Source organism: Protopterus annectens, chromosome 6.part0, assembly GCF_019279795.1.
Source record: "Protopterus annectens isolate FY-2018-M chromosome 6.part0, PAN1.0, whole genome shotgun sequence".
Lineage (NCBI taxonomy): Eukaryota > Metazoa > Chordata > Ceratodontiformes > Protopteridae > Protopterus > Protopterus annectens.
The window spans coordinates 1,164,874,515-1,164,891,336 of record NC_056737.1 but is presented as its reverse complement, the minus strand read 5'-3'; the positions used below and the strand labels follow the sequence as shown (position 1 = coordinate 1,164,891,336).

The following is a 16,822-nucleotide window of genomic DNA, read 5'->3' as shown; positions in this document are numbered from 1 at the left end:
AAATATATACAGTAAAAACAGCAGGTAATGGCAGTGCAGTAATGATATTCACAAAAGGTATCCAGTAGAAATAGCAGATAGGGGCACTGTAGTAAATACATTCACAAGACCAGATAAAGCACAACTTCAGTGATGTTATGAACATGAATAGTATTGTACAGTAATTGCAAGCAATTGTCCCTCTGTATATTTTAAATGTGACCACCACAGAAGTAAAATGCACTTGAGACTTTGGGATAAAGGGTCACCTTGCAAATACAATTAGGCGTGAAATGTATCCTGTATTCAATTCCCTGATAAACACAGCATTTAGTGAGATGGTTATAATTCCCTACTAAGCTATTGCCTTTTGCAACTGCATAAACTAGCAATTTAATATCCTAAATCCTAGACACCCGGATAATTCACTATAAATGCAGATTATTAGGCTAATAGTTAGTTATATTGCATTTATACTATTGTATGGCTTCATAAGTGAAGGAAAGCGATATAAATTAGTTAAGAAACACACTGGGTGCAAGCATATAGCCCTAGTGTCCTATACGACCAACAAGTAGCACGAGATACACCTAAATACAGGAGTCTCCCAAAAACAGCATGAAATAATAGATACTTCATAGAGGAAACCAGTTATGAGTGTTCATCTAGTCTTGGCGCTTCTTGCGCTTAAATAGTTAAGTTTCAAAAACCTGTATATAACATTGTTTGGCGCTTCTTGCGCTTAAATAGTTGCGTTTCAAAACCTAATACGATCCCAAGCAAATCAAGTACTGTTTTCCATAATGCATGACTGATACTTTTCTTATGTCATTATATAATGCATGGCTGATAAATAACTATCAGTTGCAAAAGAGATACAACTATGGGGTTGGGGGGCTGGTGTAAGGTGTTTACCTTGCAGAGCAAGGTACAGGGTTTGATTCTCACCTTTGAAAGGGAAACTGGCTTAGCTTAAAATGGCCCACATTATAACGCTACACAAAATAAATTAGCCAACAGTGTAAAGTCTAGCTTTAGGAACTCTTCTTCTATTCAATATAGGACAAGTGTAAAAAGGTAAGTAAATTCATAACTCCTTAACTCTTCTGCAAAGAATTCAAGCACCTTTAAAAGCCTAGTATAGCTATCAACACCAAGCACCTTCAGTACTTTATATAGGTAATTTGGGCACAATACATGAGGAAATGAAACAAGGCCCATTAATAGGGTCCTTCATTCACATTAAAGACCCAGTTGTGCACATAACATGCAAACCATCTTGGGTTATTGTCTGCATCTAAACACAATTCCAAACTGGAGTATGACCCCACAAACCAATAAGTTACTTCTCTACCTATCAAAAAGCAAAAATAAATAAATAAAAATACAAGAATTGCTAAATTAGAGGCACTACATTACTTCAGTTATAAAATATTATGAATCCTGAAACAAAGGAAGTACAATATTATTTAAACACCGATAATACACACAGATTTTTTTTTTTTTTGTTAATGGCCTTAATCTCTACATCTCAATGACGGTACATGCTGAAACAAGAAGCCGCAGCAGTAGTTTAAGGCAGTAAACCTCCCAGCCAATTTATGTTCTGTAGTTTTCTAATCCACCCTCCCTGCGGTAGAACAAAATCGAATTGCCTCTCACATTTGCAGACAGCTCTGCAAAGGTGATAATAGAGCTTGCTCCCTGCTGTCATGAGGCAGGAAATAAGAAAATGGCATATGGGGCTAGAAAGAAATAGAAAAGAAAGGGACCAAACAAGAACAAAAGAAAGACTTCCACAAAGGACAACTACAACCCAATATGCTTCCCATGTTAAGCTGCCTGTATAATCTGTTAACATGCTTATCATTAGTGCAATCCCCTATATAAAATGTAAATTGGTATGACTGACTTTAAACAGCTGTCTCTCTCTCTCTCTCTCTCTGTCAATTAAATTTGAAATTTAGAGAAACATGCTTCATCAGCACAGTACCTTTTAACATGGCAATCCAGCTGCTGTTAATATTAACTGACTTGGATTGCTTCTCAAAAAATAATACTAATAAAATATACTGACATGCGAAAGCAGGTTTTTGGAAATACAATAAACAAATGCTTTATTTGCATATTTAAATAGTGCAGCAGAAAACCATAAACCACTAAATGCAATATCAGACTTTCACTCAAACCAAGTAAGCAGTTATTTTACATGATACTACAGAAGTCACAGCTGTAACTCACTTTCAACAGTCTAGTCAACCCCATTACTAATGATGTAATTTGTGGATCATACAACTAATTAAAATTATAATCACTGCTTCCCAGTTAACTGAAGGAATCTGAACTTAGAAAAATTGTGTTTAGAAATGCACTTTTCTGCTTAGCTATAAACACTGCTTCATTCTCTTACAAATCTCTGAAATACAACTAACAAGATGTTCATCATACTGCAATGCATCTTCTTAAAAAAAAAGAGTAAATCAGTCCTCTATGTTATTAACAACAAGTTAGTCAAAAGTCAGGAGAATGTGGCAATAAGCCACACCTCTGATTACTGGACAGTTAAGCTCACACTCCGGTCATAGGATGCATATAATTAGGAATTTAGACAGCAGTTCTGTCGTATACTGGTCTTGTTCTGTAATCATTAAATACAGCAACTTCAGTTTCTGTAGTGATATAAACAGAATAATGAGCATGGATACTCAACAGTTCAAGGCAAAACAGATGTTAAAGTCTGCAACTGCATAATGCAGAAAAAAGCGTGTACCTTTCCCTTGACGCTCTGAATGGGATCCACTACTACTGCGACAGCTCTCTCCGACAGTGCTTCAAAGCTCTGTTGTGTGTTGATATCAACTCCTGAGAGCCAGCAGCCAAAACCAGGGTGACTGTGGTACCAACCGACAACCATCTCAGGCCTGCAAAATACAACACTGACAGTACTGCAATGTACATATAATAAAACACTAAGGGTTTGAAATGAAAAAAAAAAATCTTAGATCTAAACTAAGATGACTGAGAGAAAAAAAAAACATAGGCATGACAAAAGCACTGTTTGAAACAGTGAAATCATTCAACTTGCTAGCAAGAAAACATGGAAATGAGAAAAGTGTGACAAAAGTGCTATCATTAAGAGAATGTGCATTAACAGTGGTAGAGCATGCTTTCAATTTTTCACCCTGTTACCACACCTTCCCAGAGCCAGTTTTTACCCTTTCAGCACTTGAAAGTAAATATCCACCCTTTAATATCAATTAAACCAGCAGTGGGACTAAGAACTCAGTCAAAAAGCAATTTGCACTGTTCTGCTGGGCTGCTGAGACTTTTGTTAACATTAATTTTGAAGTTTTTCACAGTATAGGTATTTCAGCCAACAGATGACAACTGTTGAGATTAAAATGAAATGAAAGATAAAAGACTTTGAATACTGTGTAAAATCATCTGTCCTAAAAATAAATGTACAACTGCAATACAGCTGACTACTGTAACAACACAGCTTCATACCAATATACAACCAATACAAGATAAACTGTCATACAGTTTCATTCAGTTATTGAATAATACTAACAGATATTCCAATAAAATTAAGGGGTCTGAACACTTAGACTTCAGGATGCAACAAACTGCAAATAAAAAGTATGCTGACCCTCTGTTTAGCAAAACCTGGTGAAAAGGGAAAATATCATGCAAGAAATTTGCTAACTATAAAATGCAGATTATATTATAGACAAATGACTTGTATCTTAAGGTGTCTATTGTCATTATGGTCTCAAACATTAAACAAAGCAAGCACTCTTCAATTCATATGCCCATGTCCTAAACTAATATACTATTTTAGTAATTAGCTCATAGTGAAACGTTTATATGGGTCCAGTCATTACAACACTGAATATGGAACAAAGGGACACTTACCTGCCCGTCTGTTTCAGCATATCTAACATTTTAGCCTGAAATACAGGATCAACAGCTTCAACACTGACACCCTGTTAAGAAAAAAAGAAAAGAAAAACATCCTGAAAATAATTTGATACATCAGTAAATACATACACAAAACAAATTAATACGATCTAATTGTGAATAATTCCTAAAACTACCTACATGCAAAACTAGGAAAGCATCTGACACATTTCAGATGTCACAATAAAGTATGGCATTCGACTACTTAGTATGTGAAAAGCAAACAGGATTCACAGCTAATCTGCAACTTAAACAGTACAAAAATTCATGTAATTACAGGAGCTGAGCAATGGAGGTTTATTAACAGGGACATCTACTACTAAACAATATGCACTGGAAAATAGTAAAAATGAGCAGCAATGAATGTAAAAGGAAGCTAAAAAGAGGAACAGAAAAGAACATAAATGAGAGTCACTGATATTGGAGGCCCGGAGACAGTGAGATGTAATCAAATCATACTTTTCTATAGTATAGTTAATGGATACTCAGTTTTTGGATACTTAACTACAGTTGTTGAGTTAAGGGAGATACTCACCTTAATAGTCTATCTCTAAAAACAAAATGTTTCTGCTAGTACTAATCAAATTGTTATAGCCACCTTCTTTAGCTCCCATGTTGGCATTCATGAACCTACTCTGAAGTGGACTGTGTGCCAAACACTGTAGTTTTACGTCAATGAAGTGAGACCCCATTGCAGAATCATGCTGCTTTACACATCTTCCAGTAAGGAACTCTACTTTTCCTACAACCAGAACTGCTACCAAACAAGCCTTTTAGAAGAAATGTGGGATGTGACAAATGAAATGGACTGTGTACTTTCTAAAAGAAAAAAATACATATATTGTATCTATGCGTGAGTGTGTGTGTGTGTGTGTGTGTGTGTGTGTGTGTGTGTGTGTGTATACGAATAAACAGCTCAGAAGGTGAGCTGATTAACTGCTGTAGTACATCTCTCAAAGAGTAGCAGTGTGTGTTAATCTAGGGGAACAAAAAGATTTGCAAGTAAGGGAATCACCATGACAAGATTCCTTACACGTGTACTGGAATTAGCTGTAAGTGGCAGAAGTCTTTTGTCACATGCTTTCATTAAACATAAGTCCTTCAACATTGCACAGGGATGCAGCAATCTTCAACCATACCGATTAATGGACCCTACTCCTATTTTTTCCAGCATAGGAATAGACAGCGAAACCTTTTTTTCTGCTGAACGGACACAGAAACCATAACAAACATGCCTGTAAGCAAGGCTAACAAAGCCAAAGAAACAAACAAACATACTAGGGAAAAAAGAAAGATTCCACCTTTACAGACTATCAAATATAAACTGTAACCATAAATCAACAGACCAGGCAACCAAACCACAAAAAAGGGTTCTCATCCAGGAAAAAAGAGGTCATTGTTCCCCTCTACTCGTCACTCATTAGACCCATTATAGAGTACAACGTCCCTTTTGGAATGTACCTCACAAGACATCTGCAGCAGCTGGAAATGCCACAGAAGTACCTCACAAAGAGGATTACTGGCCTCAATCAAATGTCCTACACTGACCACCTCAAAAAACTCCAGCTTTACTCCGTACCACATCACCTACTCCGAGGTGATCTTTGCCTAACATATAAAGCTATGTCAAACCCAGAGCTGTTAGACATGCTACACCTAAAGAAATCCCAATCCCTCCAAGCTATACGCTCTAGGGACCTAAACCTTGTCACCACAATAAACACGACACGCTGGAGGGATAGATTCCTCTCCCAGAGACTTCCTATACTCTGGAACAAGCTACCCATCTATGTCAAGCAAAGTTCTTCATTAGCACTCAAGAAAAATCTTGATGAGTGGATGGGAAATAGGAAATACACCCCGGCGATCACTTCTGTGTCTCTGCTGGACAGTGGCACAGGAAAATAACTTTCTTGGGTGGTGTAAGCTAAGGTACCTTGCTGGCTAGGCTTACGTAGGCCCTTGGGCCGATAGCCTAGTACCTACCTATGAACCTATATGTCAATCATCATTAAGAAACTAAACACCAAAGACAGGTACTGCCCTAGGGTCCTCTAAATGGATGCTTTGAAAATATTACCAGTCCAAATACAAATGCAGTTTCAGAGGCATAAGGGAGGCAGCTTATCCTGCAACACCTATCCTATTACTTGCCTGTCTACTATCATGAATTACCATTCAACTAAATTACAAACACACAAGCTCACTACTGAAGTGAGAGAACGGATACTGTGAATTCCTGAAAATTAAACTGTGATTCCAAGAAATAATGGCAAGTTCAAAAATATCACTGTTACTTGCTTAAAGTGGCATGAGAAGTTGTGATCCCTCTTCACTCCCAATATTCGTACATACCAACTATGAGATCACTGATCCGCTCAGAAGGGATACTTTGTGACACCGCAGTTCCACAGTTAGTACACAATTCTCCTAAACACACACAGTTTTGCTGTTCTGAAGATCACACTTAAGGTCCTCAAACTTTTTAATGATACCCATGTTCAACATAAGGATCGCTGCACTATTCATATATGCACTGGAAGAGTACAACACAGGACAGCTTTGGGGCTCTATAAGGGGTGTAAGTGTAGCCAGTCTGTAACATTCCTTTAGGAAATACTCAAATTCTGCTCTGTGCCTATATTGCACATCAAACATGTAGTGTTGTGAAAAGGTCTGCGTTGATTACCATGGAGGTAGTCTCGCATGCTCTTTGAGCACCACTTCCTACAGCTGGTCAAAGCCTGTATGATCAAGCTCCTAACTGTCAAGCATGATTCATAGGTTCATAGGTGTGTACTAGGCCAACAGCCCAGGAGCCTTTACAAGCCTAGCCCATAGAAGTGCCTTGACATCGTGCCGCCGTTAGTTCCCGGTGCCTCTATCACTGCGGTGATCCCCGGGGTGAACTTTCTATTTCCCATCCACTCATCAAGATTTCTCTTGAAGAGGGCCAATGAGGTGCTCTGCTTGACATGTATGGGAAGTCTATTCCATAGCATGGGCAGTCTCTGAGTTATGAACCTATCCCTCCAGCATGTTCTGTTGATTGTGGTAATGAGGTTGAGGTCCCTGGAGCGTGTGGTGCAGTGGGATTGGGATTTCTTTAGGTGTAACATTTCTAACAGGGCTGGGCATCGATCTTGACTGACTGCATGGAGATTACCTGACTTGTCCTCCTGCAGAACATATGTAAAGCCCATGCCAGAAATTACACATGATGGGATTCAATAATGCTTTTTCAAAGAACTGTGGGTCAATGAAATGCAGTTCAATGACAGTATATATATTCCTTTAAATATACTGCTCAGTGTTACTGATGATATAGTACAGTGAGCCCTCAATTACCCACCAGAAAATGCCCTCTTGTACATGTAAAAGGCAAATACAAGTAGCTAACCACTTGGAAAAGGTTCATCTTGTTACTTGATGTCTCTGCTTTCCACAAATAAAGGGAACAGCCAACTGATTAGTCTGATTAACTGAGTTTCTCCTCTGTACATAGTATCACCGAGCCCTGTGTACAGCCATGCAATGCAAAATTATATTTCACTTATTTTCTGGCTTTGGACAGAAAATTTAAAGGTGATTTCAAAGACTGCCTTGGGCGTAAAAAGGAGGGATCTGTTCATAAGGACACTCTTAAAAAAGACCCTACAGGACCCTCTACACATTAAGCCCCGTAGCAGGAAACCCTTACTGCTGAACTGCAATAGTCTACCAAGACTAGTATTTCAAAAAGTCTAAAAGGAGATCAGCTTCTCTACAGCATAATTTATGCATTCATATGCTGTCACTAGGCTAGCAAGCACTAGGGCCTTTAAAAGCCTAGCTGTACACCCCAGCACAATTTTGTCTCAGAGTACCTTGGGTATTTATTAGAAAGGGGAGAAAGTTAGTAAGAAGATAGCTAAGGGACTTTGGGGGGGGGGGGGGTGTTATTGGAAAAACATACTTGCCGATTGCCTCTGGCCATCAGAGAGATGGAAGCCAGACCAGGAGGAACTTTGTGATTTCCCATCCAATGGCCAAGGTTTTATTTGAATCAGGTCAGGGATGAATTCTGCTTCACATGGATGGGGAGCCTATTCCATAACATTGGGATCCTTTGAGTCGCATATATGTCCCTCCAGCATGTTCTATTTATGTGAAGTGAAGTGAAGTTCAAATCCTTAGTGTTTCTAGTGCTGTTTGTTTTGTAAATGTGCAAAAGATCCACCTGCCCTGGGTCTAAGGATGCCTTATAAGCCAGGCATAGACTGCCTCTCTCGAGCCTGTAGGATACTGAGTACAGAGACGGAGCCTTTTGTCAATCTGTGTAGTACAGGAAATTTATGCCCTGGATTCTCCTAGTGATGAACCTTTGTGAGCAGTCCAACTGTTGCAAGTGTCTGGTTAAGTACATGTCAAAGGGGGCACTGTACTCAATGATGGGTCTAACAAAGGTCGAGTAGAGTGGCACTATAACTTCTTGGAGGACTGGGAAGCCATAACTTGACCTATAAGTTGAGTGACACAGAAAGATCTTCTTTCTATCTTTGCTACATCTTTGTTGAAGGGCAGACTACTGACTACATATGTTTTCAGAGCCCTAACAGATCAACTCTTAAGGGTGTTTTACCTATGTAGCAATTAACTTGGGTGGACAATTCCAAAAGGAACTATAATGCATTTCTTGGCACTGAGTTTTAAACTGTGGCTTTGGTACCAGTCATCTGTCTGTGTTAGACTCTCCTGCAAGATGCTTGTGTCGTGGGGAGAATTATGACAGCTCCAAATTTACAGTCACCTGCGGACTTGGTGAGCCAAAGTCCTTTAACATTAAACTTGACTTTAGAGAAGTACATGCCAAACAGGAGCGGGTCCAGGATTGAATCCTGAGGTACTCTGCTGGTAACCAGTCTCTTGGTAGAGGTGGTCTCACTAATTTTGATTTCCTGGGTCATATCAGTGAGCCAGCCATCAATCCAATAAGTTATGTAGGGATTTATGCCTGTTTCAGAGAGTTTTGTCAACAATGCCTGAATGGGGTGTTGTCTCGAATGCCTTGGCCAGGTCAAGGTAAGTAGTATGCACTGTTATCCATTGCCTTGGAGGCCTTCTCAAAGAAATCAACCAGGTTAAGTAGGTACGACCTTCTCTTAGCTGTGAAGGGTCCCATGCCTGAGGGTTGCCATTTTCCTTGTTGGTAATGATAACCTGTTCCATGGCTTTGCACATTAGACTTGTCAGACTGATGGATCTTTAGTTCCCGGAGTCATGTAATGGTCTGCCCTATGAAGAGGAATGACCATTATGGTCCTCCATTCACTTGATATATAACCCGTTTTGAGGCTGTAGTTGAGTGCCTTAAGTGGTTCAGACAGGTCATGCTTTAGACTATTCAGGAGGCAACCAGAGATATTGTCAGGGACCAATGAAACGAAGCAGTGTTTTTGGTCTTAACGAGCACCATCAGAACCTGATCCTTATTAATAGTTGGGGGAAGTATGCTAGTAGGGATTTCACAAGGGGTAGCCGGGGAGAAAGGGGGGGGGGTGAGGTTTGAGCTGAATTTATAGGCCAGCAGATTTACTGCGTCTCCCTGATCAGTGAAGGTGGTGCTGTTAACCACCAGTTCAGCACGCTGCTGTGCGTTACCTTTAAGGTTCTTGACATAGCTGAAGAAGGTGTTGTGATTGTCCTTCGCTTACGAGGCTATCCTGTCCTTGTTACTGGCCTTGTTAAACATAATTAGTCCTCTTAGTTCCTTGTTTAGTTGAATCAGAGAGCTCTTCCCTTTATGGAAGTTGCTATGGAACTTTGATGAAGTCTAAGTGACGAAAGTGCTCAACTCTTGTACCTTTTGAATAAAAAGCAGTCGAGACATTTGGTTGGAATTATTCTGTTGCTCTACAGGACTGTGTGCATTTTTAGTTAATTGCACTGCATTACACTGTATCTGTCAGTTGAAGGACTGTTGCACGTAGTTTGTGTTGTCTTGTTACAGCTGGGTTCCAAACCAGCTAATTCTACATTAAGAAGGGTTTTTCTGCACTCCTGTGACAGAAGTGTGCTGATCTAACCTGTCTGAGTTGGGTATTGCTGGTAGAAGGCTTATTGTGTACTTTCCTGACTGGTATTTAGATTAAAACTTGTTTCTCTTTGCTCGTATTTAAGCCTACCATTTGTGCGGTGCTACTCTTTGCACAGAGATGTTTAGTAGTGCCCTGTACAGAAGATGCAAAAGCCTAGAAGCTCAGGTTTTCCCTAAACAGCTGTCAGTGAAACCTTTCCAAGCTTTTATGCTGATCTAGGAGCAAATTATTTGCGCACTGAGCAGCACTGCCTTATTGAGCATCCTTAGCCTACACAAAAGGATAGGACCCTCTTGTAGTCTCGGTGTTACAAGAACAGTCCTGTCAAATTAACCCATTCTCTTCTGTAATAAAAGATACAGTAAGAGCCTGCTATCATGGATGGGCAGTTTCCCGTCATCTCTCTGGCCAGCCTGACAGACATGGACATCCTGAGGCAATGTAGCAATTGTCTCATGTATACCCATCACTTTCTCCTGAAACAAATACTTTATGTGAAAGATGCAGTTACACTATGAAATGTGAGGCAAGAGTCTCACAAGAGGACAAATCAAATGCCAAACAGGTTGTCAGCACACACAGACTAAGGGCACAACACATAAATCCACATATGTGGAGGTACTCACTAGCAACTTACCATAAGATCAGAGGCCTCCCAAACGGAAACCACTTAGAAACAAAAAACAACCACAACACACACACACACACACACACACACACACACACACACACACACACACACACACACCAGTGACTCCACTGTGAAACACATGTATGTTCCCCTCACCAGGCTGGATAAGGAGCAGGTTACAGTTGGCTGCCTGCCAGGTGCCAGGATCCATCAAGTCACTCAAGCACTCGTATAACTCAACCACAAGTACCAGTATGACTCGGTCAGAGTCCACGTGGAGGTAAATTACTTGAGACGTATCTCACTGGACTATATGAAGAGAGACATGACCGAGTTCTCAGATTGTGTATCACAGGCAGGTATAACCCTAGCCTTAAGCAGCATTCTACCTTCTCCAAGGATGATGCCAACAATGCAAACAAAAAATAATTGACTTGCCAACTGGCTTAGCTTCTGATGTCAGTCCCAAGGGGATCCATGATCTGTCAGGCTGGGAAGATATGGCTGACAGTTCACACTGCTTTGCCAAAGATGGTCTGAGCCAGTCTCCTCTAGGCTTTCAGATATTGGCAAAAGCATTAGCCACCCCTATTGTGCTGTTTCTGGCAGTGTCAAATAACCAACCTCCCAACACAACAAAATCCTTTCTTGAAAGATAAGCTCAAGGAACTGCTGGTTAATGATAGGAGTATAAACAAGAAACTGCACTCCCTGGAAGCACTCCTTACTTTGGAAGATGCTGACATCCATGCAGTCACTGAGACATGGTTCAAAGACACAGAAAGCACCCTGGCCATGCATTGCTACAATGCCTTCCATACATTCAGACCACAAATTGAGCATGAAAGAACCAAAGGTGGTGTTATCCATCTTCACTAACGACAAGAACACCTCGAGACTGGTCATAGTGTATGACTTTCTCGAGCTACTCCATGTCCAATTAACTATAGGCAAAGCTCCTTACCACATAATAGATAGTTGTAGGTGCCAACCATGAAACAAAGAGCATACCACATACCTGGACATACTGGAGTCACTTGCCATACAGCCCAACACCTTATTCATGGGTGAGTTTAATTATCTTACCATCGACTAGGAAACCTACATGACCACAAACATGCTGGCTGAGAGGTTCTTCAGCTTTGTCAATGCAAATGCTTTGGAAAAGCTAGTCAGCACACTTGCAAGAGGCTCAACTGTCCTGGACATAGTACTTACAAATATGAGAGAGCACTGCACCCCCCCCCTCCCGTGTGATGTCCTCCCTGGTACGATCAGATCATAAATCAGTTTTGTTTGATGTAATTATAAGACCAGATACCCCATCGAGCTCAAAAACAGAAACTTTTTTCAAAGACAAATTACTTCCTATTAAGTGAAGGTATAAGAAGTTTAAAAGCTCCCTTGAACACAGATAACATAGACTCCTACACAGCGGTGTACACCAATACCCTGAGTAACCACTTAAGCAGCTGTACCTGACCGGATTAAAACCCAGTCTTGCAGAAAAACAAGCCACCATGGTGGACCCCTAATATAAGCAAGATATACAACAGAAAGAAACTAATATCCAAGAACAAGTGAAAACTGCCTCAGCAGAGGAAAAATCCCTCTCTAGCTTAAATAAACAAATTGGAGATCTTATCAAGTCCTCCAAAGTTAATTATGAAGTAAAAATAGCCTCCTAGCTAAGGATAATCACAAGGCATTCTTCAACTATGTCGGAAATCTGAAAGGGAACACCTAGCTATGCACTGAACTGGTTGTGGATGGCTTCACCTATACTCACCTGGACGTAATAGCCAACCTGCTAGCTGACAGATTTGGAGCATATTTCACACTCCTCCTTCCCTACAGACATCTGCCAAAGTATACCTGCCACCATTTCTCATCCTATTATCTCAAGGGAGCAGGTCATATCAGAGCTCTCAAGACCAAAAACACAGCATCAATGGGACCAGACAACATCCAGGTTTGCCTTTTAAAAAACTTAAAAAAAAAAAAAATGACCTAGCCTGTGAACTGGCTATGCTCTGGTAGAATGAAGGAGAGCAACAGTAATCCTGCTGCACAAAGGGGGACCATCAACCAACCCTGGAAATTATAGGCCCATGAGCTTGACTAGCTTCATCTGCAAGGCCATGGAAACAATCCTTATAGACGTTATTAACAAGGACATAGTTAATCTCCAAACTCTGGACCCAACCCAGTTCGGATATGTTAAAGGTAGATCATGCCTGTTAAACATGGTTGACATCAAGAAAGTCACCAAGGCCCTGGACCAGGGAAGACCGTGCATACCACCTATCTTGACTTAGCCAAGGCATTTGACACAATTCTCCAACTCAAGTATTATAGAGAAACTCCACAAATTGGGAATTAACCCTTACATTACCATATGGGTAGCAGACAGGACACACACTGTCAAAATGGGTGACTTCACCTCTAGCAAAACACCAGTCATCAGTGGTGTACCACAGGGTTTTTTTTTGCTGGGCCCCTTACTGTTCAGAATTTATTTCTCAGAAGTCCAGGTAAACTTGGATGGCTTGTGGCTGACCAAGTTTGATGACGACTGCAAACTGGGTGTGATCAGCGAGTCCCCCAACGATGTTAATATACTGCAGGCAGAATTAACTCAGAGAAATGATCGGTGCCACATCCACAGAGTAAAGCTAAACATTAAAAAAAATGCATCATTATTCCCTTTGGGAAAGCTGACATCCCTTCTAATTACATTATAGACAACACCGCCCTAACAGTAGACCAAGTGGTATGTCATCTGTGTACTCAGGTTGACAGCAATCGGAACTGTGACCATCTGATATCAACAGTAGTAAGGAAATCCTTCTATGTGGCACATCTTATTAAGTAAAGGCATTGTATCTAAGGATGTTATAATTCCATTATATTCTGCCCTCCGCACACAAGTAATGGAGTACAATGCTCCCCTTTTGCATGTACTTCACCAGCCACCTGCAACAAGTGGAGAGAACACAGATGTTTCTCACCAAGAAATTACAGGGTAGACGTACCAAGATGGAGTCACACTGAGAAGCAGCTTAATTCTAGCTCCCAGTTTGAAAACAGAAACACAGCAGAGAAAGCCAGTGGACCTGGATTTCTTGGTATATTTCAGTAACTGGCTAGTAAGAGTGCACTGTTTGGATGCCAGGAAAAAAGAAATACAGAGGACCTGAAGGAAAATCAGCTACAAAAGGTGACAAAAAACACTAACTGGGGAAAAGTACTGCAGCTATTCAGCAAAAAAGCAGTGCAAGCTCCAGACATGACTTCTGGTAACCTAGAAGAAAGCATGATGCAACTGCACACAGACTTCACTAAAATAAATGAAACACTGATGGAGGATATCAACTCAAACAATAAAAGGCTTCAGACATACATTCAGATAAGGTGATTAAAATGCAAAACTCAGAGATCAAAACTAAGAAAAAGCTGGCAAAACATAGCCGGTTCGCTGGCTGAATATGAGACCGCATTTAAGAGGATGCAGCACAAAGGGAAAACCTGATATTTTCCTGTACCTAAAAAGCTGTAAGGAACAAAATGTACTGATTTTATGAATGCACAGATAAGCAACTGGACTGGTTTTCCACAACAGGAACTGTTAACTGAAATGGTACATCGTGTGTATGCTCCAAACCTGGCTATGAGAAAACAACCTAGACCTTTATAATAGGAAAGATGCACTCTTAGCAGCAGTAGTAGTTGATTCTGACAAAACTGTGGCAGAAGGACAAAGTTCTAAACCAGGGAGACAGCAGAGTGTCTCTACAGAATGACTACTCACTGCACACAAGGTAGAAGAGGAGTAAATTTATTTCATTATTCAAGGAATGTCGAGAAGCAGGCATCTATATTCAAACTATTTTTCCCTGGAAGAATGAAATCATTTTTTGATGAAGTGCATGCTAAGGAAGAAATACAAATGTTTGTCTAACAAAAAGCGAGCTGTAAAACAGGAGGAGATTCTGCTTCTTGTTCTTCTGGTAATAAAGCCCACAAAGAGACTGTAGCAGTGAAACCTCTTCCAGTGCTTCAAAGGAAAATGTTTGAGAGGGAAAAAAAGCACAATAGTTGACTAGAAGAATCAAGAGTACGTTGGAAATGAAGCAGAGACAGTGATTAGGAGATGGAGGTGAAAGTACAGTTTTGTACCTACCATAAATGTAGATGTTCGAGTGCTAATACAGCTGCAGTAATCACAGATGGGTTTTCAGCCGTCAGGCGGTCCCTCGGTCGGCCGAATTCCAAAGTCTTGGTCCGGCGTCGGTTTTCGTCGCTTACTCTTCTGACGTCAGTAAGGCCAGAGTATATAAGACACAGCCGACGCCATGTTCTTCAGTCTTTCTTGCCCCAGATGTCAGGTGCCCCCAAAAGGAAGGCAATACATAAATAAGGCTTATCTACATATGCAGGCAATGCAATGTAATGAAAAATCAGTGTAAGCAAGCAAATAAAACATAGCAGGATAACCCAGTCAGGTGGTATGAAGAGGTTGTTAGGCCCCATGCCTTTACCAAGTGGGGAAGGAGGGAGGGAAACCTGTACTGCAGCTGTATTAGCACTCGAACATCTACATTTATGGTAGGTACAAAACTGTACTATGTTCATCGTGCATACAGCTGCAGTAATCACAGATGGGTAGAGTCCCAAAGCTATGCATAGGGTGGTAGGTACTATGAGGAACTGGGTTGAGCCAGAATGCCCTGCAAAACAGCAGTGGCAAAGCCTGCACTTGTTCTGGAATATAAGGGTAGGTGGTAGTGTTTTGTGAAGGTATGTACAGAACTCCAAGTGGCTGCCTCCAAAATATCCTTAGTAGGAACGCCTCTGAGGAAGGCTGTAGAGGTGGCTGTGGCCCTGGTGGAGTGAGATCTGATACCAGTAGGGACAGATTCCCATGATAGGAATAACAAAACCGTATGCAGTGGGCAATCCACTTGGAAATGGTCTGTTTGGTAACTGGTTTCCCTTGAGCCCCTACGGCATAGGACACAAAAAGTTGTTCTGATTTCCTGAAGGACTTTGTTCTGTCCAAATAATAACGTAGCTGCCTATGGATGTCTAAAGTGTGAAGCAGCCTCTCCCCTTTGTTTTCAGGGTTAGGATAAAAGGTAGGTAGGTGTATGGCTTGATTTAAGGCTACCCTGGATACCACTTTTGGCATAAAAGATGGGTTGGTACGAAGGGAAACCCTGTCCTGATGGAAGATGAGGAAGGGCTGCACCGCCATGAGGGCCTGTAGTTCAGAAACCCTACGAGCTGAAGTGATGGCCAGAAGGAAAGCTGTTTTCCAGGACAAATGTTGCAGATCTGTTGAGGCAGCAGGTTCAAAGGGAGGCAATGTTAATTTTTCTAGTATGTAATTAAGGTCCCAGGCTGGTATTGGTTGCTTCCTTGGAGGTCTTATATTCTTTGCCCCTCTGAGGAACTGTCGTAAGAGTGGGTGAGAGAATAAAGGAGGATCCGTGTTGAATTCTGCAGAAATGGCTGAGGCATGTATTTTATGGAAGAAAATGAAAGTCCACTGTTCAGCAGTTCAGCTAGGTACTGTAAAACCTGAGGCAAGTTCAATTTTCTAGGGTCCTGGCCTCTTTTCTCATTCCAACAGCAAAACCGCTTCCATTTTGCAGAGTAAGCTTTTCTAGTAGATGGTCTTCTGGCCTCCAAAATGACATCCTGCACCTCCTTGGAGAGTAGGGACTGTTGTGGTGTCAAGGAATTTTCCATGCAGTGAGGTTGAGTGTTTTCAGCTGACTGTGAAGAGTTTTGTAGCTGTTCTGAGTCAGTAGGAGAGGCATTAGAGGCAGGGACCAGGGAGGAGTATGTGTTAGGCTCCTCAGGAGTGGATACCAGTGTTGCCTTGGCCAATCTGGAGCAATCAGTATCATCCTCGGTTTGTCTGTTCTTGCTTTCAAAAGCACCTTGGGCAGAAGGGGCAGAGGTGGGAATGCATAAACTGTCCATGCTGTCCAACTGAATGAAAGGGCATCCACTTTCCAGGCCTTTGGATGAAAGGTCCTTGAACAAAACTTTTCAGTTGATGGTTCCTGTGGGAGGCAAAAGATCTATGTCTGGCCTCCCCACGCTTGGATTATCTCTGTAAACACCTGAGGATGTAACTTCCATTCGTGTGGATGTGTCATATTTC

At 41.1% G+C, this 16,822-nt stretch overlaps 1 protein-coding gene across 1 annotated transcript in view; it reads right to left on the bottom strand.

Moving 5' to 3' along the window:
- The window catches only part of PSMD14 (proteasome 26S subunit, non-ATPase 14), a gene marked incomplete at its 5' end in the record, with an annotated part of 1,148,793 nt that overhangs the window by 753,115 nt on the left and 378,856 nt on the right, over positions 1–16,822 (bottom strand). Inside the window, 2 exon segments of the mRNA XM_044074781.1 lie at positions 2,750–2,900; positions 3,895–3,965. Coding sequence (XP_043930716.1) covers positions 2,750–2,900; positions 3,895–3,965 — 222 coding nt within the window.